Here is a 26,696-nt window from a genome sequence, read left to right on the forward strand (position 1 = left end):
GCTACACTCCCAGACCTATTTTTACATTTTTATTTGGAAACAGGGTCTCCTAAGCCAGTGCACACAGCTGGCTTCGAACCTGCGCGATCCTCCTGTCTCTACCTCCCAAGCGCGGGGATTACAAGCGCGCTCCACCACGCCCGGCGTTATTCTTAATTTTGATAAACCAAAATCTGATATGTTGTGTTTCTACCCAGTGGCTCTTCTTCTATTTTATAGTCTATTTAGTTCCTCTAAATAGACTAAAAAAATGTGGTTTTTTTGTTTTGTTTGGTGGTTTTGTTTTTTTTTGTGTGTGTGATGCTGGGGATCAGACTCAGGGCCTCCAGCCATGCTATGCAAGTGCTCTACCACTAAGCTACATCCCTTGCCACATCATGGCTTTTAAATAATTCTTCCTTTAACTGTTTTAGTAGTTGTGGGCATTGTACCTCTGAGCTACACCCCTACCCTATTTTATTTATTTTGAAACAGGATCTCACTATCCTAATATGTATAGAGGTTGTAGAGGGCCTCATTTAGTTGCTGAAGCTGTCTGTGAACCTGCAATTCTCCTGTCTCAAGCTCCCAAGTACTGGGATTATGGGAGTGTACCACCACGCCCAGCTCTCTCCAGTCTTTTAAAACGTTATCGCATAAAAACATTTGATGCCCTAATGTAAAAGACTTTTTTTCTTTTTCTTTTGTGGTGTTGGGATTGAACCCAGGGGCATTCTACCTCTTAGCTATACTTCCAGGACTGTTTGTTTGTTTTTTTGTTTATTTATTTATTTATTTATTTTGGTGGTACTGGGGTTCCTGGAAACCCTTCTACCTCTGGGCTACACTCTCAGACCTATTTTATATATATAAGTATTTATATATATGCTTATTTGGAAACAGGGTCTCTTAAACCAGCGAGGCTGGCTTTGAACCTGCGCGATCCTCTTGTCTCCGCCTCCCAAGCGCGGGGATTACAAGCATGTGCCACCACGCCCGGCCCAGCCCTATTTTTTATTCTTTATTTTGAAGCAGGATCTCACTAAATTGTGGAGGGCCTCACTAAAGAGCTGAGGATGGCTGTGAACCTGTGATCCTCCTGTTTCAGCCTCCCAAGTACTGGGATTACAAGTGTGTGCCACTTTGTGCAGCTCAAAGCATACTTGGAATACTTGTAATAGTTCTAAATTTTCATACAAGAAGTAAAATTCCAGAGAAATGTGTTAAGATAATTCACTTTTTTTATGTTGATGATGCCTCTGCTGCTAATGGTCCTGTCTTGATATTATTCAAAGTTGAGTTTTAATAAGATGTAGAATTGTGCAAAGTCACATTTAATCTCTTATGGCTCTATTAAACCAAAATATTTTGAGTCATCTTGAAACTCCTAACTTTCAAAGGACATAGTAGAATGGTTTCTACTGTTCTGTTTAGGCACAAACATTTTCTGAAACTTCCATCAACTTTTTTCCCCTGACTGCTGCTTTCTGTCATGTCAGAGGATGAAGTTTTTGCTGCTGCAGCAGAAGTACCTGGAATACCTGGAGGATGGCAAGGTCCTGGAGGCACTTCAAGTTCTGCGCTGTGAATTGACGCCACTGAAATACAATACTGAGCGCATTCATGTACTTAGTGGGTAAGAAAGCGGATTCTTAGACACTCAGTTGATAAAAGAGCTGTTATTTTTACAAAGGTTGACACTGGCCGAAGTTACGTTTTCTGAGATATGAATACCTGGGTATTGCTGAATTGTTAGATAATACTGGTTGGGTAAATTTACTGTATTTGAAAAACTTTTTTTGCCATCCTAGGAAACTATCCATATTAGGATAGGAAGATATTTAAGTGGGTGAAAGGGAGAAGAAATATGTATTGCTATTTCAACATCTTTTAAAACCCTGTGACTTGGGTTGCAGTGAGCAGTGAAATGCATAATTTTTCTTTAATGAATGAACACAATGACTACATTTTGCTAGGCATTTCACCTATACAGTCTCATTTTATTCTTAGAACACTCATTAAATGGTAGAGTATCAAGCTGGGTGTGGTGGCACACATTTGTAATCCCAGCATTGCTTGTAATCCCAGCATTTGGGAGGCTGAGACGGGAGGATCGCGGTATATGGGCGACCTCAGCTACTTAGTGAGGCCCTCTGTAACTTAGTGAGACCCTGTTTCCAAATAAAGAATAAAAAATAGGGCAGAGTTGTAGCTTGGAGTTAGAATGTTGTGGGTTCCATCCCCAAGCCTGCTCCCCCCAAAAAAAATTGGTAGAGTATCTAAAGGCTTGTTCCTGAGCCCCTCTGATCTATATTTCTTAAGTAATCTTCTTTTATACCATGCTTTCACCTACTGTCTATATGCCAGTGGCTTTTATAATAACCCTCTCCTCTGAACTCTTAACAGCCTACTTGATAATCTCCACTTGATTTTCTAATATGTGTCTATAAAGTTGTATGTTCAAATAAAAAATTTTAATTGCATTTGTATCTGCCCCCACTTTCCTACAGACCTGGGCTACCTTTAGTAAATGGCAAGACCTTCTACACAGTTGCTCAAACAGAAACCTTAAGCCTCATCCTTGCTTTTTCCTCGTCTTTGAACTTTGATATATATGGCCTAATTCCAAATTTGTTCATTTCGCTCTACTTTCACAATTTCTATCCTGGTTAATCCATAGACTCTTTCCTAGAATATTATAGTAACTTCTTACCTTGTTGCACTTCGTTTACTTTTGTTCCTTAACAATGCATTTTTCACACAACAGCCAGAAAAATACGTAATAAAGTGTAAGTTAAGTCATTTTGTTCCTTCAAAATTTCCCACTGACTTTCTAGTACACTTAAAAGCCAAAACCTAGCCAGGTGTGGTGGTGCACGCTTGTAATCCCAGCATTCGGGAGGCTGGGATGGGAGGATCTGGGTTCGCAGACAGTGTCAGCTACTTATTGAGGCCCTTTGGAACCCAGTGAGACCCTGTTTCAAAAAAAGAATAAAAAATAGGGCTGGGGGTATAGCTTGGAGGTAGAATGCCCCTGGGTTCCATCCCCAGTATTGCAAAACAAAAAACAAAAACCCAAAACCTCCACTCAAGCCCTCAAGATCCCCAATCCTTTCCTGTTGTCTTTCCTTTAGTCATTACTCTCTAGTGACACTAATTATTTTTATTCCCTAACTTGCCAAGTCTTAAGGCATTTGGAGGCCTTGTTCCTCTATCTTAAAGGGGTTCCCCCCACTCTTTGGCTATTGGTTGCTCAGGTCCCAGCCCAAATGTCCTTTCTTGAAACTATCTACTAGGAATTCTCCATCATATCACTGTTTTTTCCCCTCCTCCTCTTCCTTCTTTCTTTGGTTCTGGTGATTAAGCTACCAGTGAGCTACGCTCCTGGCTCTAAGACCATAATAAATTGCTGAGGCTGGCCTCTAACCTGTGATTCTCCTGCCTCTGCCTGTCAAGTAGCTGGGATTATAGGTGTATACTATACCAAATTTTTGCTTCATAGCATTTTTCTCTATATGATATGGCACCAACATCTAGAACAATCTAACACATAATGAGTTTTCAGATACAAAATGATGGCAAAAGAATGGGCCAAAGAGGTGAAGGGTTCAATTTTCAAATAAAGGAAGCTGAGCCTTAAGTAACCAGCCCAAGATAAAGGTAAAATCAGAGGGCCTGGTTTGACTGATTCCAAAGTCACAGGTCTCTCTCTCTCTCTCTCTCCCTCTCCCTCTCCCTCTCCCTCCCCCCCTCTCCTCTCCTTTCTCTCTCTCTCTCTCCTCTCTCTCTCCTCTCTCTCTCTCTCTCTTTTTGTGTGTGTGGGTGTGTGTGTTACTGGGGGTTCAACTGCTATACCCCCAGCCCTGTTTTATACTTTATAAATAAAACAGGGTCTCATTAAGTTGCAGAAGACCACACAAGATGCTGAGGTTGGCTGTGAACCTGCAATCCTCCCATTCAGCCTCCCAAATACTGGGATAACAAGTATGTGTCAACACACCCGGCTAGTCATAGGTCTTTAAAACAGTAAATTCTACTAGCTGACAAATTACTTTGTTCTAATACATTTTTCAGAAGGCATCTGATTTCCTATCACTTAAATAATCATTACCATGAAAAAGTTTTTTTTCTGTTCTGGTAACAGAAAATGTACTTAATAGTTTGTATTTTGAAGTGAATTTCAGTGTATTCCTTAAATTTTTCACAGAAGGAAATGACCTAGAGGTGACAAGATGTGTAGAGCTGGAGCCAGGCATGGTGGCACATGCCTGTATCTTAGTACATGAGAGGCTCAGGCTGGAGGATCACAGGTTCAGGGTCAGCCTCAGCAATGTAGCAAGACTGTTAGCAACCTAGCAAGACCCTGTTTAAAAACGTATAACAGCACTAGCGTGGCTGGGGATATAGCTCAGAGGTAGAATGCTCCAGTATTTAATCCCCAGCGGCCCCCAACCCCACTACACACACACAAAATGATGGGGAGCAGTCATCAGAACCCATGGTGTCCGTCCCCCTCAGTACTGGGGATAGAACCCAGGAACATTGTACCTCTAAGCTACACCCCCAGTCCTACTTTTTTTTTTTTTCCCAGAGAAAAGACAGGTTTTATTTAGGAAAGTGAGGGGTTCAAGGACATAGGCAGGCCATCTTAAAAGGTAGAGAATGTCAGAGGAAGCCCCAGCACTACTTGTTATTCTTTATTTTGAAACAGGGACTCACTGAGATGCAAAGGGCCTCACTACATAGCTGCAATTATACTGTGTGACTTTACATAAACAGGCATTCATTTCAAACCTAAAGCTTAATGCGTGTTTTCCAAAGGGCACAGAAGCAACCCTATGTCACTTTTGCAAAATTTAAAAACTGAGTATTTCTTCCTGTACAATTGATGTTGAATTCTCCTAGAAAGTTACTTGAGAAAAAGTTTTGCACAATTTTCAACTTCCATTATGACTTATTTATTTATTTATTTATTTATTTATTTTTGCGGGTCTGGGGATGGAACCCCAGGGACATTCAACCTCCGAGCTACACCCCCTGACCTATTTTTTTATTCTTTATTTTGAAACAGGGTCTCACTAAGTTGCAGAGGGCCTCACTAAGTAGCTGAGGCTGTCCACAAACCACGATCCTCTGGTCTCAGCCTCCCAAATGCTGGGATTACAAGCGTGCGCCACCATGCCAGGCAGGACTTTTAATTATAACTATTTACACTTTCATTGGGAGATTAGGAAACTAGGGATTGAACTCGGGAGCATTCTACCTTCAACCTACATCCCCAGCTTTATTTATTTTTTCTTATTTTGAAACAAGACCTTACTACGTACCTGAGGCTGGCTGTGAACCTGCGATTTTCCTATCCCAAGTACTGGGATTACAGGCGTGCATTGCTGTGCCTAGTGTGTGTGTGTGTGTGTGTGTGTGTGTGTGTGTGTGTGTTAGTTACTGGGGATTGAACCCAGGGGTATTCTTCCTCTGACCTACACTCTGAGCCAATTCTATTTTTATTTTATATCCAAACAGGGTCTCGCTAAGCGCTAAGGGTGGCCTGAAACCTGCAGACCTTATGTCTCAGCCTCCCAAGTACTGGGGTTACAGATGTGGGCCACCCTGGTTTTTTTTTTTTTTTCCAAGTATTTTCATCAACTAAAGCAACAACTTTACTAAGCATCAACTTATACTAAGTAGCAAGTGAACAAAGAGAAGAGGCTATCATATCATTGGACTCTAAATGAAAATGCTTTTGCAGTTAAGGCAAAGAAGGTGCAAGCCCGATGTGGTAGCTCATGTCTGTCATCCCAGCAACTCAGAAGACTGAAGCAAGGTGTAGTGGTAGAGCACTTGCCTAGCATGTGTGAGGCCTTCAGTTAGATTCCCCAGTACAGCAAAAATATGAAAAATAAAGAAGGCTATGTTGTACAAGCCTGTAATCCTATCACATGGGAGACTGAGAGAAGAGGAACCCAGGGGTATTCTACCACAGGATCAAGGCTAGCTTTGGCAACTAACAAAACAGATGGTGTCAAAATAAAAAGGGTTGGGGTGTAGCTCAGAGGTAGAGTGCTCCTGGGTTCAGTCACTAGTACTAAAAAACAAAAAGGCCAGGTGTGCTGGTACATGCTTGAGGATAATAGGTTTGCTGCCAGCCTCAGCAACTTAGGCCTGTTTCAAAATAAAAAATAAAATAGGACTAGGGGTGTAGCTCGGAAGTAGAGTGCTCCTGGGTTCAATCCCCAGCTCTACCCAAAAATAATAAGTAATAAATTTAAAAGGCTGAGAATATCTGGGCATGGTGGCACATGATTTTGATCCTAGTACGTGGGAGATTAAAAGAGGAGGATCACAGGTTCACAGCCAGCCTTATCGAGGTCCTCCTCAACTTAGTGAGACCATGCTTCAAATAAATAAAGTCTAGGTTGGGTGGTTCAATCCCCAGTAGCACACACACACAAAGAAGGCTGAGGATGTAGGTCAGTGTTAGAGCACTTTTGGGTTCAACTCTTAGTATGGGGAGAGGTAGGGAGAAAAGGGACCAATTTTCTTATCAACTGAGAGGTTTCTGGTACTTGTTCATTTGCTGAGCTTTACCCGTATGGTAGGTAATAGAGCAAGTACACATATACTTCATCTCATTTAACCTCATTATCCTGTTGAATATCTTTTTTATTTTTGTGGTACTGAGGGTTGAACCCAGGGGCTTTTCTACCTCTGGGCTATACTCCCAGACCTATTTTATGTTTTATTTGGAAACAGGGTCTCACTAAGTTGTTGAGAGCCTCACTAAGTAGCTGAGTCTAACTTAGAACCTGTGCGATCCTCCTGTCTTAGCCTCCCAAGCGCTGGGATTACAAGCGTGCGCCACCACACCTGGCTCTATTTAATATCTTTTTTATAAGTCAGAGGGACAAAATTGTTTGGCACAAGACAGCAGGGGAATTACTTGCCAGGTCTAATCTCCTGAATCAAATGGCTTTACTGCTTTTACTCTTTATTCCTATTCTTCTGAGAAGAGCTAGAACTCCGTTAGAGTCAAACATCAGGGGCCCTTATTTGTTCTCCAGAACCCATGAACATTAGTGTTTATGCCACCTTCTGTACACACAGTAAATAAGAAAACAGTTTTGAAGCTGGGTGAGATGGTTTTCACCTGTAATCTCAGTGCTTAGGAGGCTGAGACAGGAGGATAACAGATTCAGAGCCAGCCTCAGCAACCTAGTGAGTCCCTCTACAACTTAAACCCTGTTACAAAATAAAAAGAATGAAATAGGGCTGAGGGTATATCTTGGAGGTAGAATGCCCATGGGTTCCATCCTTGGTACCATGAAAAAATTAAAGCAGTTTTCAGAATTTATGTTCTGAGATCATATTACCTCTCACAGGATGACACAAGGATATTGTCTGTTTGTATCATTTTTTATTTTCATTTATTTATTTATTTATTTATTTATTTATTTATTTATTTATTTATGTGTCTGTGATACAGGGGATTAAACCCAGGAGCATTTCACCAGGGGCACCTACCACCAAGCTACAACCCCAAGCCAATTTTTATTTATTTGGAGACAGGATCTTGATAAGTTTCTGAGAGCCTCACTGAGTTGTTGAGGCTGGCTTTGAATCTATGATCCTCCTGTTTCAGCCTCCTAAATATTGGGATTATAGGTGTGTGCCACTGTGCCCAACCGTTTATACCATTTCTTAAATGATGTTTGTGATATACCCTTTTGTGTGTGTGTGTGTGTGTGTGTGTGTGTGTGTGTGTGTGTGTGTGTGTGGTACTGGGGATTGAACCCAGGGGCATTCTACCATTGAGCTACATCCCCAGTCCCATTTTTTTTATATATACTTTTTTTTTTTTTGGTGGTATTGGGGGTGGAACCCAGAGGCTTTCTACCTCCAGGCTATACTCCCAGACCTTTTTTATATTTTATTGGAAACAGGATCTCACTAAGTTGCTGAAATCCTCACTAAGTAGCTAAGGCTGGCTTTGAACCCGTGCAATCCTCCTGTTTCAGCCTCCCAAGCATGGGGATTACAAGCATGCGCCACCACGCCCGGCTTTTTTATACTTTATTTGGAAACAGGGTCTCACTAAGTTGCAGAGGGCCTCACTCTGCGAACCTACGATCTTCCAGTCTCAGCCTCCCAAGTACTGGGATTACAAGCATGCACCACTATACGTGTGTGTGTGTGTGTGTGTGTGTGTGTGTGTGTGTGTGTGTGTGTGTGTAACTGAGGGTAGGGCTTTCTACCCCCGGGCTATACTCCCAGACCTATTTTTTTATATTTTATTTGGAAACAGGTCTCACTAAGTTGCTGAGAGCCTCATTAAGTAGCTGAGGTTTGCCTCCCAAGTGCAGGGATTCCAAGTGTGCGCCACCATGCCTGGCATTGTAATACACTCTTAAAAGATGTGTTTTAAGCTGGGTGTGGTGGCACACACTTGTAATCCTCCCAGTATTGGGGAGGCTGAGACTGGAGGATCGTGGTTCACAGACAGCCTCAGTTACTTAGCGAGGCACTCATACCTCAGTGGGACCCTGTTTCAAAATAAAGAATAAAAAGTAGGGCAGGGCTGAGGATGGTGGCGCATGCTTGTAATTTCTGCATTTGGAGGCTGAGACAGTAGGATCGCACAGGTTCAAAGTCAGCCTCAACTACTTAGGCTCTCAGCAACTTAGTGAGACCCTGTTTCCAAATAAAGTATAATATAGGTCTGGGAGTATAGCCCAGAGGTAGAAAGCCCCTGGGTTCTACCCCCAGTACCACCCCCCCAAAAAAAAAGGGTAGGGGGTGTAGCTAGGAGGTTGAATGCCCCTGGGTTTCATCCTCAGACCCGTAAAAAAACCCCCAAAAAACAAAAAAAGAAATGTGTTGTTTTTGCTTAATTAACTTAGTATAGATATCTTTTTAAAGTTTTTTATTTTTGTTTTTAGTTTGATTTATTTTTCAGAAACCATGAAGTTACCACAGTAGTTAAGAGCAAGGTCTGTAGCTAGAATGTCTTGAGTTTTTAATATTCCTATTTTTCCTCTTTACTCACTACACCTTGGCTAGTTACATAGGATTTTTGGTGCCCGGATTTCCTCATTTATAGAAAGAATAATATTAGTGCTTTTTTTCGTACATGATTGTTAGGAACATTCTGTGAAGTAATGTTGAGGACTTAGAACGAGCTACATATATATCATATGGCAATATAAGAATATATCCTACAAGAGGTAATTGTTCTGATTGTTCTTATATTTTAATGATAATCTTGCAGGTACCAAGTATCAGTGATTTGGGTCCACTGTAGAAATATCTTCTTGATGTGTATAATAAGAACTAGATGGCCAAAATAAAGCCATTATTTTTCAGTTATATTCCAAAAAAGGGGGTTGATATTTTGTTGCTCTCTTTTGTATTTTTAGGTATCTGATGTGTAGCCATGCAGAAGACCTACGAGCAAAAGCAGAATGGGAAGGCAAAGGGACAGCTTCCCGGTCCAAACTATTAGACAAACTTCAGAGTAAGAGTCTTAGTTTTTGTTGTTTCTTTGTTTTCTTAAGATTAAAAATAGATATAATAGCTCAGTTAGGAAGACTCATATCTAGACATACTTTTTACTGAGTAGTTATGGAAGAGTAGAATCCATTAAATAAAGCCCTTTAAAGATTTCCAAACTCTGCTGTGACCAATCTCAGGAGTCAGTGAGAGGGCATTGGCCCCAGAGCACTTGTCCTTTATTTTGTATTGTATAGTAATGCTCTCTCAAGATTTTCTTTGAAGGAAAAGTACTGTATTTAGAGAAAAAAGAATGTAAGCCACAAGCATTTTACAGATTTTGTTGACTTCAATAGTAAGGCTAGGTTTCTTTGGGTAAATTGTTTTACTTGTCACCCCACTGTTTTATATAACTTCCAAATTATCGTAAGGATTTCATTTTTGCCATATCTTTATGTAAATCTTAAATCACATTATTATAGCCGGGCGTGGTGGCGTACGCTTGTAATCCCGACGCTTGGGAGGCTGAGACAGGAGGATCGCACAGGTTTGAAGCCAGCCTCAGCTACTTAGTGAGGCTCTCAGCAACTCAGTGAGACCCTGTTTCCAAATAAAATATAAAATGGGTCTGAGAGTATAGCCCGGAGGTAGAAAGGTTATGGGTTCCACCCCCAGTACCAAAAAAAAAAAATTAATTAAATCACATTATTATATAATTTTCATATTGAAGAAAGAGTCAAAATTCTTGCCAGGCGAGGTGGATCACACTTGTAATCTCAGTACTTGAGAGGCTGAGACGGGAGAATTGTAGGTTTTCAGCAACCTTAGCAACACAAGGCCCTCTGCAACTTAGTGAGACCCAGTTTCAAAAATAATAAAATAGGATTAATAAAATAATAAAAAAGCACTAATAAAATAGCCCAGAGGTAGAGTGCCCTATCCCTAGTACCACCAAAAAAAAAAAAAAAAAAAAAAAAAAAAATCATAATCCTAAGAATGAGAAATTCTGATGTCAGAGAGGTGTATGGTACTGAGGGATTGGAATATGTAGGTGTTTGTAACAAAATAACAGTTACTTAAATTGGGCGTGGTGACACACCCTTGTAATCCCAGCATTTGGGAGGTTGAGACCAGAGGATTGCAGTTCAAGGACAGCCTCAGCTACTTAGTGAGGCCCTTTGTAACACAGTGAGACCCTGTTTCGAAATAAAGAATAAAAAATAGGGCTGAAAGTGTAGCTCAGAGGTAGAATGCCCCTGGGTTTTGCCCCTAGTACTGGGAAAAAAAAAAAAAAATATATATATATATATATATATATATATATATATAGCAGTTATTTAGCTGGGCACAGGGACACTTTAAACAGAGTGCCTCAGAATGCTAAGGCAAGAGGAACACAAGTTTGAGGCCAGTTTAGGCAACTTCGTGAGACCTTGTCTCAAAAAGGGCTGGAGATGTAGCTTACTGATAAAGCACTCCTATGGAACCCCCCATCCCACCCCCACACAGAAGTCTACCAGTTATTCTCTGCACTTCCACAGTATCCTTAGCATTAGAACCCACATGATGGGAACTACATGACCTGTTACAGCTTGCTCTTCATTTTGTAGACCTTTTTTATATCTGATCTCCCACTGATAAAGAGTCATCATTTGATTTCCTTTTTGGGGGGGGTGCGCACACTTCTGTGATTTTTACTCGGGATTGGGACCCAGTGGCATTCTACTTCCAAGTTATACCCCCAGGCTATTTTATTTTATTGAAATAGGAACTCGCTAGCCGGTTGTGGTGGCTCACGCTTGTAATCCCAGCACTTGGGAGGCTGAGACAGGAGGATCACACAGATTCAAAGCCAGCCTCAGCTACATAGTGAGGCTCTCGGCAACTTAGTGAGACCCTGTTTCCAAATAAAGTATAAAATAGGTCTGAGAGTATAGCCTGGTAGAAAAGTCCTTGGGTTCCAACCCCAGTACCACCAAAAGAAAAAAGAAATAGGGACTCGCTTAGTTGCTGAGGTTGATCTTCCTGTCTTGGCTTCCCAATTACTGACATTTCAAATGTGTACCACCAGCTATTTTTTCTTCTTTTTGTTTTGATTTTTTTCGAGTTTGCTTTAATTTTTCCAGAAAATCCACCTACAAATTACCCACCTACCAAAGTATACCCCTTTCTAATGGCAACATTACTGTAACTTATGGCAAATATTCACAGGACATCCCTCAGAGTTTATTTATTTAAGGGACACATCTTTGAGATAAGTACAAGTACAGCAGAAGATGAGCAAATGTCTGAAATAAAAGTTTACAGTTTATTATTTTTTATTTCTCTTTTTTAAAATATCTTTTATTAAAGCCTATTTACCACCATCAGTGATGCTTCCCCCACGGCGTTTACAGACTCTCCTGCGACAGGCGGTGGAACTACAAAGGGATCGGTGCCTATATCACAATACAAAACTTGATAATAATCTAGATTCTGTGTCTCTACTTATAGATCATGTTTGTAGTAGGTAAGAGGAAAACTTCTTATATTCTGAAAAATGCTAACATTTTACAGATACAATTATAAGCTTTATTAGAATGTTTTCTTAAGAGTTTTATTATGTAGCTGTATAATAACTCATGTACGATTTATCATTGGTTCTCACAAGTAAAGCTGGAACTTCTAGAGTTAAAAATGAAGAGAAATTGTATGTGTGTATATGTAAGCCATCCTCAAGAACGGTAGCTAGAAGGCCAGTTTTTCCTTTTCTTGTTTATGGAGTTTGGCTAGTCATTTTCTGTGTCTGACAGTTTAAGTATGGCTCCTATTTTCTGCCCATAAAGATCATAGAAACAATTTTTAATTTTTTTTTCTCTTAATGAAAGTTAAAAATTTTAATAGAAGCGGGACTAAGTAAAATTGGTTAGAATAATAGGTATTAGCTTTCAACTTGAGTTGGGCGTGGTGACCCATGCTTATAATCCCAGCGCTTGGGAGGCTGAGGCAGGAGGATTGCACAGGTTCGAAGACAGCCTCAGCTACTTAGTGAGGCTCTCAGCAACTTAGTGAGACCCTGTTTCCAAATAAAGTATAAAATAGGTCTGGGAATATAGCCTGGAGGTAGAAAAGCCCCTGGGTTCCACCCTCAGTACCACCAAAAAAAAAAAAAAAAAAAAAGAAAAGAAAAGAAAAAAGAAATACTAACCTTCAGCTTGTTGTATATGGGTATTATATCTTTATCCACTCATACATAATTTGAACTGGGAAGAATTCAGGCTTGTCTTTGGATGTGGTATTTTGAGTAAAAGTCTCCCTTCTACTTAATAATGATTTCCAAAATTAATACATGAAAAGCAAATTTGAAGTCTTTCAAACTCCAGGAAGAAAATGATCCATTTCTGGTGAAGCAGATACAAAGAGGCACAGTTGCAGTGCATGTGTTCCATTACTTTTGCTAAAACTCACTGGAGTACTATAGATAAAAAGTAAAAAGGTGTGTGTGTGCTGGTGTGTGCTGTACACGTTACTCCAGCTATTCAGGGGGCTGAAGCAGGAAGATTGAAAGTTTGTGGCCAGCCTCTGCAACCTAGTTAGATCCTGTTTCAAAATAAAAAATGAGCCAGGCATGGTGGCGCACACTTGTAATCTCAGAGCTTGAGAGGCTGAGATAGGAGGATCACACAGGTTCGAGGCCAGCCTAACCCTGTTTCCAAATAAAGTATAAAATCAGTCTGGGAGTATAGCTGGGAAATAGAAAAAAATCCCTGGGTTCCATACTCAGTAACACACACACACACACACACACACACACACACACACTAAAAATAAAAATGAAAAGGGCTGGAGATGTGGCTTCTGGAGGAGAGTCTCTGAATCCCCAGTACTGCCTCCCCCCCCCCCCAAAAAAAAAAGACAGCTTTGGATAAACAAGGGACTTCTGAATAACCATAAAAATTAGGTGTATTTGCCAGGCGTGGTGGCGCACACTTGTAATCCCCACGCTTCGGAGGCTGAGACAGGAGGATCGCACAGTTTTCGAAGCCAACCTCAGCTACTTAGTGAGGCTCTTTGCAACTTAGTGAGACCCTGTTTCCCAAATAAAATTATAAAGTAGGTCTGGGAGTATAGCACGGAGATAGAAAGCCCATGGGCTCCACCCCAGTACCACACAAAAAAAATTAAAAATAAAATGAAAAATTATGTATATTTATATATACATACTTTGATTTAAAATAATTTTTCTGGGCATGGTGGCACATGCTTGTAATCCTAGTACTTGGGAGGCTGAGACAGGAAGATTGCGTAGGTTCAAAGCCAGCCTCGGCTACTTAGTGTGAGACTCTAAGCAACTTAGTGAGACTGTTTCCAAATAAAATATAAATTTGGTCTGGGAGTTTAGCCCAGACGTAGAAAGCACCTGGGTTTCATGCCCAGTACCACTAACATAATAATTTTTAGGTGTGCATAAATCACTTTTGGGGGGAGATGTGATAGAGGGAGAACTCCAGGGCTTCATGAATGCTAGGCAAGAATGTTCCCACTGAATTACACCCCGCCACATACACTACTTTTTTTAAGGGGGGGTCCTGGGGATGGAACCCAGGGGCATTCAGCCTCTGAGCGTGTACACCCCTTGCTCTGTTTTTTATTCTTTATTTTGAAACAGGGTCTAAGTTGCAGAGGGCCTGACTAAGTCTCTGAGGCTGTCCGCGAACCATGATCCTCTGGTCCTGAATGCTGGGATTATAAGTGTGCTCCACCACACCCAGCTCATAAATTACTTTTATATGTTGTTTTCGCCTCACTGTGTCCCCACACATGGAATGAAAAAGTAATTATTTGAACTATTGGCCTTAAACAACTTAAAAGTGATACTCATTTTAAAATGTATTATTACCTGGTACATGTCTAAACTGTTGTACTAGAAAGTGATTAGAGGTCCTTTAATCCCTTTTCATTCTTTTTCGTTGGTGCTAGGGATTGAACGCAGGGACATTTTACCTCTGAGTTACATCTTAAGCCCCATTTTATTTTATCTTTTTCCCCATTTTATTTTTTATTTTGAAATAGGGTCTCACTAGGTTGCCGATAGTCTCACTGAGTTGCTGAGACTGGTTTCGAACCTGTGATCCTTCTGTCTTAGCCTCCCAAGTACTGGAATTACAGGCTTGTTGTCACCATGCCCAGCTTCTTTTTATTCTTTGGCACTATTTTTTGACATGTTTCTAAGAATTTTTAAATCTTTAAATTGATAAGAGGCGATGATTAATTTAAAGGTTACTTGATTTTATGTGTTAGAGCTCCTTTAGGGGATTAGAGAACAAAATAAAATTGAGGCAGTGTGAACCCAGGTTTTTTTTTTGGCTCATAAATTTACTGCTTTTGGAATACTCTGGAAGGCCATGACTAGACTTTACAGTTCAAGGGATATAAGAAATTAAGAGCTCGATGTCGGGTGTGGTGGCGCACGCTTGTATCCAGCATTCGGGAGGCTGAGACGGAGGATAGTGGTTTACAGATAATCTCAGCCACTTAGGCCCTCTGCAACTCAGCAAAACCCTGTTTCAAAATAAAAAATAGGCCAGGGGATGGCTCGGAGGTTGAATGCCCTGGGTTCCATCCCTAGACCCACAAATAAAGAAAGAAGGAAGGAAGGAAGGAAGGAAGGAAGGAAGGAAGGAAGGAAAGAAGCTGGGCGTGGTGGCGCATGCTTATAATCCCCGCACTTGGGAGGGGGAGACAGGAGGATTGCGGAGGTTCGAAGCCAGCCATGCTGGCTTAAGAGACCCTGTTTGCAAATTAAAAAAAAAAAAAAGTATAGAAATAGGTCTGGGAGTATAGCCCGGAGGTAGAAGGGTTTCCAGGAACCCCAGTACCACAAAAAAAAAAAAAAAAAGAAGAAGAAGAAGAAGAAGAAGAAGAGCTTGTCTTCCTGTCTGGAAACTGATATCTGTGAGAAAGCACCCTCAGTGCTTTAACTTCTCTGAATCTCTTAACCTTCTGTGAAGCAAGATGATGGCAAATGTTCAGTCTAACTTTTTCCATCCTTCAGATCAGGGGCCAGGCTCTCTCAAAAATTATTTTGGAAAACTTATGAGGTTTTACATAGGTCTGAAAGACTTCTTATTTTGAAGCAACCATTGATTGGAAGGTTTTCTTTGTAAACTTAAAAAACAAAACAACAAAAAAACCTTGTGTTCCTTCACACCCCCATTAGATCTAGTTTCTTCTTTTTTTTTTAGATACTGGGGGTGGAACCCAGGGGCATTCTACCTTCGAGCTACACCTCCAGCCCTATTTTTTTATTCTTTATTTTGAAACAGGGTCTCACTGAGTTGCAGAGGGCCTCACTGAGTAGCTGGGGTTTTCATTGAACCGCGATCCTTAGGTCTCAGCCTCCCAAATGCTGGGATTACAAGCATGTGCCACCACGCTCAGCAGCTAGTTTCTTGGAGCCAATGTCTATCATACATTAACAGGGTCTGCATGCTTGATTTTCCTTCAGTTTGCAAATCTCTGTAGTATTAGGACCTGTGCAGCTAACAAAGCATCAGAGCAGTTGTGATGTTGGTAAGTAAGAAACAACCTACTCATCAAATTCAGTAGATTCTTTCCATCTGTGTCTTGAGCTTTCTCTAGGATTTGTCCACTCTGCTTTGAAACTTTAACTTTGACCAAAAAAAAAACCACTTTGTCTCTTGGTTGTATTCTTGGCTCCTTCTTAGACTCCTCCTCTTCACCTGTCTTTTTAGGAAGTCTGTGCTCCAGAATTGTTTATTTCCTCATCTTTCCTATATAGGTTATGTCTGTGGATCTAATGACCTACAGAAATAGGCTAGAGCTACATGAATATATCTCCTGAGCCTTAGACCTCAAAATTGGGGTGTTTCTCAGGTACCTTAAACACAGCATGTCAAAAATAGAACTTTCTCACTTATCCCTGCAATGTCTGTTTTCCACTTGAACTCTGTCTCAGTGAGGATCTACCTAGTTTCTTCAAACCAGAAAACCAGGAGTTGGCCTCAACTATGTACTCTCAAGTCAGATTTTAAAGGCCTATGGGGAGCCCAGGCATGGTGGTGTAATCCCAGTACCTGGGAGGTTGAGATAAGGGGATCCAGGTTCGTGGTCAGCCTCAGCTACTTAGGCCCTCTGCAACTCAGTGAGACCTTGTTTCAAAATAAAGAATAAAAAATAGGGCAGGGGTGTAGCTTGGAGGTAGAACACCGCTGGGTTTCATCCCCAGTACATTAAAAAAATACAATATCTTTATAGTTGGAAAAATCGAGATTGAGTGACTAAATATCTCCTATGTGCAGCTAATAACTAGCTGAACCTTGAACCTAAATCTGTTACTCTGTACTTAACCCCCGTCTTAAGGCTTTACTCTAGTCTATATAGCAGCCTTTACATATATTGCATTTTCCTATGCTCTCCCCTCAATGAAATAACATTAATCACATTTGCATATGCATTGTATTCTAGGAATTACAGATGCTTCTCTAATCCTTGCAAGAATCCAAAGAACCTTGTTAAAACCGGGTGTGGTGGCGCATGCTTGTAATCCCAGCATTCTGGAGGCTGAGACCTGGAGGATCGCGGTTCGCAGACAGCCTCAGCTACTTAGTGAGGCCCTCTGCAACTCAGTGAGACCCGGTTTCAAAATAAAGAATAAAAAATAGGGAAGGGGGTGTAGCTCAGAGGTCAAATGCCCCTGGGTTCCATCCCCAGACCCGCAAAAAAACAAACAAACAAACAAAAAAAACAAAGAACCTTGTTAGATATTAATCTCCTTTTACAGATGAGGGAACTGAGACCCAGGAAAGGAGTTAAATGATTTGCCAAAGACATAAAAGCTTGTGACTAATAAAGGACCCAAATTCGTTGTTAGACTACAATACCTGTTCTTTTTATTAAACCAAGTTTTTGTAATAAAAATTAACTAGAACCTGACATGGTAGTGCATGCCTATAATCACAGTACTTGAGAAGCTAAAGCAAAAAGATTGCAGGTTCGAGGACAGCGACAGCCTTAGTAAATTGTGAGACTCTCATTAACCTACTGAGACCCTGTTTCAAAACAAAAATAAAATAGGGTTGGGGGTATAGCTTGAAGGTAGTAGAATGCTCCTGGGTCTAATCCCCAGTGGTATGCGCTCGTGTGTGTATACACACGTGTTAACCATATTCTATATGATTGAAAATGTGTTTTTATTCTTTTGAGAACAACCAGCTAGTGCATTCCAACTTATAAGTAAAGATAAATATCCCTGACTATTTATTCATATTAAATAATTTAATCAGACAGAATAATCTTCAGGAAGGGGGAAAAGTAAATTTTAAGTTGAAGCAGATTTTAGGTTACTGGCTTCTAATGTTGCAATCACTTAAAAGTATCTAATGTTACGTACGGTGTTTTATTTTTCAGCATACCAATATAAACTTGATTCTCAAGATTAGAAATGCATTTATATTTTATTTTTAAAGTTTGTGATGTGATCTAAGAAATTTTATCAGTTGCTGAACTTTTTTTGTTAGGCCTCTAATCTGTTTTGAAAGAATAATTATATGTGGACTCTTTTGTTTTAGGAGGCAGTTCCCCTGTTATACTCAGCAGATACTTACGGAGCATTGTAATGAAGTATGGTTCTGTAAATTTTCTAATGATGGCACTAAACTAGCAACAGGATCAAAAGACACAACGGTGATCATATGGCAAGTTGATCCGGTATGTATTCCAATGTGAATGTTTATATTGCAAAAGAAGATAGTTTTGAATCTAACTCATTGATTATTCATTTAAAAAGTATACATGAGCTAGGCTTTTGGCGCAAGCTTGTAATATCAGCATTTGGAAGGCTGAGACAGGAGGATTGTGGTTTGCGGACAGCCTTACCAACTTAGTGAGACTCTGTTTCAAAATAAAGACTTAAAAAATAGGGCAGGGGGTAGCCGGGCGTGGTGGCGCACACTTGTAATTACAGCATTTGAGAGGCTGAGATAGGAGGGCCTTAACTACTTAGTGAGGTCCTTTGCAACTCAGTGAGACACTGTTTCAAAATAAAGAATAAAATAGGGCTGGGGGTGTAGCTTAGAGGTAGAATGTCCCTGGGTTCCATCCCAGTACTATAAAAAAAAAATTGTTAGTTTGACTCAACCAAAAGGATATTTTGATTCTGAAACCACTGCTATTTTATGAGGGATTAGAAGAACTAGGAATTGAAACCTGAGGCATTCTACCTCTGAGCTACATCCCCAGACTGATTTTATTTCTTATTTGGAAACAGGATCTCAGTGAGAACCTCATTAAATTTCCTAGGCTATCCTTGAACCTGCAATCCTCCCAGGTCAGCCTCCCAAGTACTAGGATTACAAATGTATGCCACCACGGCCTGGTTGAAACTGCTGCTGTTAACATCTCTGCCAGTTTGTATGTTTGAGTACTTAATTTGCAGGTTAATAGTGTCCATTCTGTCATAATCTAGAAGAGATCTATTACCATTTTTCTTTTTTTTTTTGTGGTACATTACACCTCTGGTCCCAGTACCACTTATTTTTTGTTTTGAAATAAGGTCTCATTAAGTTGCCGAGTCTCCCTATGTTGCTGAGGCTGTCCTCAAACCTGTGCTTCTCCTACCTTAGCCTCCACTGGGATTACAATATGCACCACAACATCCAGTTAACACTTTACTTTTTACGTGTATGTGTGGTACTGGGGGTAGAACCCAGGGGCCATCTACCTCTGGAATGTACCCCCAAGCCCTATTTTATTTCTTATTTGGAAAGAGAGTCGCTAAATTACTGAGACTGACTTTATTTTTTTGTTTTCTGTTTTGTTTTTTTGTGGTACTGGGGGTGGAACCCAGGGGTTTTTCTATCTCTGGCCTGTACTCCCAGATCTATTTTATACTTTACTTGGAAACAGGGTCTCACTAAGTTGATGAGAGCCTCACTAAGTATCTGAGGCTGGCTTTGAACCTGTGCGATCCTCCTGTCTCAGCCTCCCAAGTACTGGGATTACAAGCGTGCGCCACCACGCCCAGTCTGAGACCAACTTTAAACCTGTGTGGTCTTCCTGTGTAAACTTCTTGTGTACTGGGATTATAAGCCTGCGCCACCACCTCTGACTTCTGTTTGCTATTTGAAATCTTTAACATGCATAATTTGTAGATTTTATTGTAGAAAACCTTCCTCCATTTTTCTCAGTGACATATGTGAAAATAATGCATTCTGAATTTATAATTCTTAGTTCTTTCTACAATCAGATTTATCTTTATTACCAGATCACCAACCCATAGATTTGTAGAAATAAGTATTTTTATTTAGTTCAACCAATTGAGCATTTATAAAGTAGTCAGAAGTACATGGCTGCAGAAAGATTGAGGAGCTATACGTGGTTTAGGAGCCATAAACCTACAGGCATGAAGTAAATAAAGTTTAAAATTAAAAAATAACATTAGGTTAGGCTAAAGTTTTGAATTCTCATGGCAAAAAATATAAAGAACATCATAGAAATAATTTTAAAAAGAAACAAATTTGAAAACATACAGTTTCTACAATATTTATACCTACAGTATAATCTGAATGCCTATAATAAGCTATGAATGGTGAGAAATAAATATGATAGTTTTTGCTGTAAAGTAGCCCACCTCATTTGGAACAGCTTTATTAACACATTATTAAATAAGATCTAATAACAGCCGGGCGTGGTGGCGCACGCTTGTAATACCCGTGCTTGGGAGGCAGAGACAGGAGGACCGTGTAGGTTTGAAGCCAGCCGCGCTGGTTTAAGAGACCCTGTTTCCAAAAATAAAAAAGCATAAAAGAGGTCTGGGAGTGTAGCCCAGAGGTAGAAGGGCTTCCAGGAACCCCAGTACCACCAAAAAAAAAAAAAAAAAAAAAGTCTAATAACTGACAAAATTTTGAGTTAGTGTTATATATAAATAATGTAAGGTATCTGTAACAAATATATGACAGTTTTTGAATTTTTGATTATTATTGAGTCCTGTTGTACATCTAATTAACTTTTTTATTAACTAATATGTTACCTAATACTACCTCTGCTACCTAATATAAATATACTAAATTTTTTTTTTTTTTTTTTTATGGTACCAGGGATGGAACCAAGGGGCATTCTATTGCTAGCTTTTTTTTTTTTTTTTTTTTTTTTTTTTGTGATACTAGGGATGGAAACCAGGGGCATTCTATCTCTGAGCTGCACCCCACCCCTCTTTTTATTCTTTATTCTGAAACAGGGTCTCACCAAGTTGCAAAGGACCTCACTAAGTAGCTGAGACTGTCTACAAACCACAATCCTCCTGTCTCAGCCTACCAAATGCTGGGATTACAAGTGTGTGTCACCACGCCTGGCTCTATAATATACTAAGATACCTAATATTACCTTGTTAATTGCCTGTATTCAACACAGAAGGAAATAAACCAGGTGATGCCACAGCTCATGCCTGTAATCCCGGTATTTGGGATGATTGCAGATTTGAAGTCAGCATCCACAGTTTAGCAAGAACTTGTTTTAGAATAATAAAAGAGTGTTGGGGTATATCTTGGAGTGAAGATATACGTAGATTTAATCCCCAGGTTCAAAAAGAGAGAGAACCCATATTAAAGAATGATAACAGTTTTAAAAACTGAAATAAAAATAGTTGAGCATGGTGGTACATGTTTGTAATTTCAGTACTTGGGAGGCTTAGACAGGAGGATCACAGGTTTGTGGACAGCCTCAGCTACTTAGTGAGGCCTTCTGAAACTTAGGGAGACCTTGTTTTAAAATAAAGAATAAAAGGGGTGGGGTGTAGCTCAGTGGTAGAGTGCCCCTGGGTTCAATCCTCAGTACCACAAGAAAAAATATTTTAATAAGGAAAGGGGATAACTGGGCATGGTGGTGCACTCTTGTAATCTCTGCTCTTGGGAGGCTGAGACAGGAGGATTGCACAGGTTTGAAGCCAGCCTCAGCTACATAGTGAGGATCTCAGCAACTTAGTGAGACCCTGTTTCCAAATAAAATAGAAAATAGGTCTGGGAATATAGCCCGGAGATAGAAGTCTCTGGGTTCCACCCACAGTACCACCACCACCCACCCCCCAAAGAAAAAGGGGGGGGGGAAGGGGATAAAATTCATCATACTATGTTCATAGAATGTATTACGAAAGCACAAAGGAACTTCACAGGGGAGCATCTCATTAGAGCTCTACAACTGTCACACAGGAGAAGACAGGGAAGGCATTCTGAGAGGAGACATCTCTTATAAGAATAAGAGAATAGGGTTGGGTGTGTGGCACACACTTGGAATCCTAGTACTTGGGAGGCTGAGACAGGAGGATCGCAGGTTCATAGTCAGCCTCAACTGGCTTAGTGAGGCCCTCCACAATGTAGTGAGACCCTGTTTCAAAATATCAAAATAAAGAATAAAAAATAGGGCTGGGTATTGCTTGGAAGTATACAGGCCCTGAGTTCAATCCCTCATAGTGTAAAAAAAAAAAAAAATAGGTAATGGGAAATAAGACTAGAAAAGAATTTGGGATCAAATCATGGCCTTTGAATTCTATGCCAGTAATGCCCATCGTTTTTGTCAGAATACTGGTATTCACAATATAATAATGGCTATTAAAGTACTTTTGTGGCCATGTTATCTTGAGAAAGGCAAAGTTAATGCTCACATTTCAGTCTGAAATATAGAAGGTTTTAGACATAATTTTTAGATTGGTGTACTACAGTAGGTCTTTTAAGACTAGTTAACATTTTTGGTATGATATTTTTATTAAACTAAACACAATTTGGAAATTTTGAATGTTCATTTTGGATATGTATTTTGTGTTCATGATTAATTAATTTATTTATTTATTGGGGTACTAGAGATGGAACCCAGGGGCATTTTACCTCTGAATTTTTCCCCCCAGTACTTTTTTTTTTCCCCCCTTTGATGATACTGGATATTGAACCCAGGGCATTTTACCTCAGCCCTATTTTTTTACTCTTTATTTTTAAACAGGGTCTCACTAAGTTGGAAAGGGCCTCAGTAGCTGAGGCTCGCCGCAAATCCAGAATCCTCCAGTCTCAGCCTCCCAAGTACTGGAATTACAAGTGTGTGCCACCACACCCAGCTTCCAGCCCTATTTTTTATTCTTTATTTTTTGAAACAGGGTCTCACTAAGTTGCAGGGCCTCACTAATAACTGAGGCTGGTTGCAAACCTGTAATCCTCTTGTCCCAGCCTCCCTCGTGTGTGTGTGTGTGTGTGTGTGTGTGTGTGTGTGTGTGTGTGTGTGTGTGTCTGTGTCTGTGTTTGTTTGTTTTGTGGTACTGGGGATGGAACCCAGGGGCATTCTACCTCTGAGCTACACCCCCAGCCCTATTTTTTATTATTTATTTTGAAACAAGGTCTCACTGAGTTACCAAGGGCCTCACTAAGTAGCTGAGGCTGTCTGTGAACTGCTATTCTCCTGTCTCAGACTCCTACATGCTGGGATTACTGGAGACCCTGTTTCCCAATAAAATATAAATAGGTCTGGGAGTATAGCCCAGAGTTAGAAAGCCTCTGGGTTCCACCCCCAGTACCACACACACACACAGACAAAAAAATAATAATAATTTTCTCTATTAATCCCTCAAATCTAAGCAAAGTCATATGGACTTCATTTGGATTGGTACAAAGGTACTATACTTCTGATGATATGATATTAATTTTCTTTTTTATTTTCAACTTCATTTGTAGGATTTTTTTTTTTTTTTTTTTTTTTTTTTTTTTTTTACTAAGGTACCTAAAAATTAGCTTTGGGTGAAATATTTCTAAAGGAGTTTGTTGACTTAGGCCTCAGATTCCTAGGGTTGGAGATGCTGCTCCCCAGGGGTGGGAGGGACTCTGGAGGGGTGAGTAGCCTTGGATGCAATTGGAAAGGTATCAAATAAAGTTAAGGGGCTGTGGAAGCACAAGAGAGAGGTCCAGTGAATGTGGGAATCTATGCCCTACACTAGTAGTACTATGACTAAAGGAGATGATAATGAAAGATTTGTTTTTATTTTTGTTTTGTATTTGTAGTACTAAGGATTGAACCAGGGACATTCCACCTCTGAATTACAACCCAGCCCTATTTTATTTATCTTTTTATTTTCAAACAGAATCTCACTATCTCACTGAGTGCCTCACTGTGTGCTGAAACTGGCCTAAACCTCTGATCCTACGGGTGTGCGCCATCACACCTAGCTTCCCCGAAGATGTTACACTAGTTAGAAAGATTGACTTGCAACCTGGGCGTCGTGATGCACTCTTATAATCCCAGCATTAAGGAGGCTGAGACCCGAGGATCACAGTTCGCTGACAGCCTCACTTAGTGAGGCCCTCTGCAACTTAATGAGACCCTTTTCAAAATAAAAATACAAATAGGGCAAGGGGGCTAGCTTGCAGGTCAAATCCCCCTGGGTTTCATCTCCAGACGCACCAAAAAAAAAAAAAAGGAAAGATTGACTTGCTCAGTAAATTATACAAACCCCTTTACAAATTCTGCAGATCGAATACAAATTAATAAAATACCTCATGCATGTTACCTCCTTCACAAAAAAGAATCAAAAGTAGTTGCATTGGCCAGGCATGGTGGCATATGCTAATAGTCCCTATAGTTTGGAAGGCCGAGGCAAGAGGATTACAGGTTCACAGCTAGCCTCAGCAACTTAGTGAGATGCTGTTTCAAAATAAAAGGATAAAATGGGGTTGGGGTGTAGCTTGGAGCTAGAAAGCCCCCAGGTTATACGCGCTCATGCATGTGCTCACACACACGTGCACACACACTAATAGTAGTTGTATTGTTAACAATTTGAATTTGTCAAAACAATCTAGATTGGGGCTGGATAATTGTATGAATGGTAAACTGGTCAAATGAAGAAACTGCTTATTTTTCTCTTTTTGCATATAGTACTGGAGATTGAACCAAGGATTCTCTGAGCTACACCCCCAGCCCAGTTTTGTTTATTCATTTATTCATTCATTTATTTATTATGGTACTGAGAAATTAACCCAGGGGCATTCTAACTCCAAGCTACACCCCCCAGCTGTATTTTATTTATTTATTTATTTATTTATTTATTTATTTATTTATTTATTGCAGGTCTGGGGATGGAACCCAGGGGCATTCGACCTCTGAGCTACACCCCCTGCCCTATTTTTTATTCTTTATTTTGAAACAGGGTCTTGCTACTTGCTGTCCACGAACCACAATCCTCCAGTCTCAGCCTCCCTAATGCTGGGATTACAATCGTACGCCACCACGCCCGGCTTTATTCTTTATTTTGAAACAGGGCCTCACTAAGTACTTAAGGCTGGCCTCGAACCTGGATCTTTCCATTTCAGCCTCCCAAGTACTGGGATTACAAGCATGCACTAACACACTTGGCTTATTTTTTATTTTGGAAACAGCATTTTGCTAAGTTGATGAGGCCTCACTAAATTGCTGAAGCAGTTCTCGAACCTGCAATCCTCCTGTCTTAGTCTCCCAAGTTGAGATTACAAGTGTGCACCACCATGCCTCAGTGCCATGTCTGAGGTCAATGACCCAAACCTACTTTTATCACAGTAATTCCAAACCCATTTCTAACTGCTTGTTGTTTACTGCTATCATGCACTCTTCCTTGCCCCCAGCCTCATTAAGTCTATTGACGAAGTCTAGAACAAGACTATTTGTTTTTTCCCACCTTTAGTATCCTCTCTTCCTGTCCACATCCATCTACATCCCCTTAATCAGACATTAGCAGATCATTTTTGAACTTTCTAGTTATATTCTGTAGTGCTATTTTTATCACCAAAGTATCTTCATCTGACTTCTTGTAGTCCTGTTCATTTTAGTTTATAGTCTTATTTTTTATGGACTATGACTATAGAATTAGCTTGTTCCTGGTTTTTTATCTTATGCCTCCCTCCTGATTCATCTTTTGCATTGTCCCAGTCCTTTCCCTGAAGCCCAATATATATCTTATTTGTTTGAAATGAGGATTAAACTCAGGTGTGTTCTATCTCCAAGCTATACATTCATTCTATCTTATTTATTTAGTGGTACAGGGGATAGAACCCAGGGACTTTCTACCTCTGGGCTATACTTCCAGATTTATTTTATATTTTATTTGGAAACAGGGTTTCACTAAGTTGCTAAGAGTCTCAATAAGTTGCTGAGGCTGGCATCGAACCTGTATGATCCTCCTGTTTCAGCCTCCCAGGTGCTGGGATTACAAGTGTGTACTACCACGCCCAGCTTTTTCTTACTTTAAAACAAGGTCTTGTTAAATTGCTGAAGGTCTTGCTAAATTGGTGGAGCTGATCTTGAACCTTCGATCCTCCTATTTCAGCCTCCCAAGTACTGGTATTATACAGGTGTGCACCACTGTTCCTGGCCCAATAACCTTTTTTTTTTTTTTTTTTGCGGTACTGGGGATGGAACCCAGGAGCATTGTACCTCTGAGCCACACCCCCAGCCCTATTTTGTAGTCCTTATTTTATTTTTGAAACAGGGTCTCACTGTTTTGCCAGGGGACTCACTAAGTTGCTGATACTGACCTCAAACCTGTGATCCTCCCGTCTCAGCCTCTTAAGAACTAGGATTACAGGCATGTACCAACATGCTGGGCATTGCTTGACATTTTTAAGTGGCTTTTTACATGCTGATTAAAATTGAACTCCTTATTAAAATAAACATACCAACTAGATGTAGGATTCTCCTGCCATGTATTTAGTCAAAAGAAATTTTTAAAAATCCAGACAAAACTCATACATATTTATACTTGGATTATGTATAATGGTTAAAAGTAGAAACTGAATGTTCAACAACTGATGAATCCATAAAATTGGATATATATATATATAAAATGGAATGTTATTCAGCAGTCAATATGATATTCTCCAACATGGATGAAACCTCAAAACAAAACATAATAGTGAAAGAAGCCAAGAGACTGTGTTATAATTGCATACCTATTAAGTGTCCAGAAATAGCTAGTAATGATTTCCAGGAGCTTTAGAGACGGAAATGAGTGATTTGCTAATGGGTATGGGATTTCTCTTTGGCTGGATTAAAATTTATAAAGTTAGATAGTAGGGATGATTGCACATTTCTGAATATATTCAGACCACTTTATTATTGTATGTTTCAAATAGATTAATTTTGTTGTGTATAGTGATACACGTCTGTAATCCCAGTACTTGGGAGGCTAAAGTGGGAGGATCCCAACTTTGTGGCCAGCCTGAACTGAACAA

At 40.1% G+C, this 26,696-nt stretch overlaps 1 protein-coding gene across 6 annotated transcripts in view; it reads left to right on the plus strand.

Annotated features, from left to right (window-relative positions):
* The window catches only part of WDR26 (WD repeat domain 26), a gene marked incomplete at both ends in the record, with an annotated part of 59,215 nt that overhangs the window by 9,912 nt on the left and 22,607 nt on the right, over positions 1-26,696 (plus strand). For 5 of the 6 annotated variants that reach the window (XM_080698562.1, XM_080698557.1, XM_080698559.1 and 2 more), the window contains 4 exons: positions 1,479-1,615; positions 9,393-9,490; positions 11,818-11,974; positions 18,036-18,174. In XM_080698562.1, the coding sequence (XP_080554688.1) occupies positions 1,479-1,615; positions 9,393-9,490; positions 11,818-11,974; positions 18,036-18,174 (531 nt within the window). The remainder of the gene's footprint in view (positions 1-1,478; positions 1,616-9,392; positions 9,491-11,817; positions 11,975-18,035; positions 18,175-26,696) is intronic. The other variant, XM_080698558.1, reaches the window with a different exon arrangement.

The sequence above is a fragment of the Muscardinus avellanarius genome (genome assembly GCF_963383645.1).
Source record: "Muscardinus avellanarius genome assembly, chromosome: 7".
Taxonomy (NCBI): domain Eukaryota; kingdom Metazoa; phylum Chordata; class Mammalia; order Rodentia; family Gliridae; genus Muscardinus; species Muscardinus avellanarius.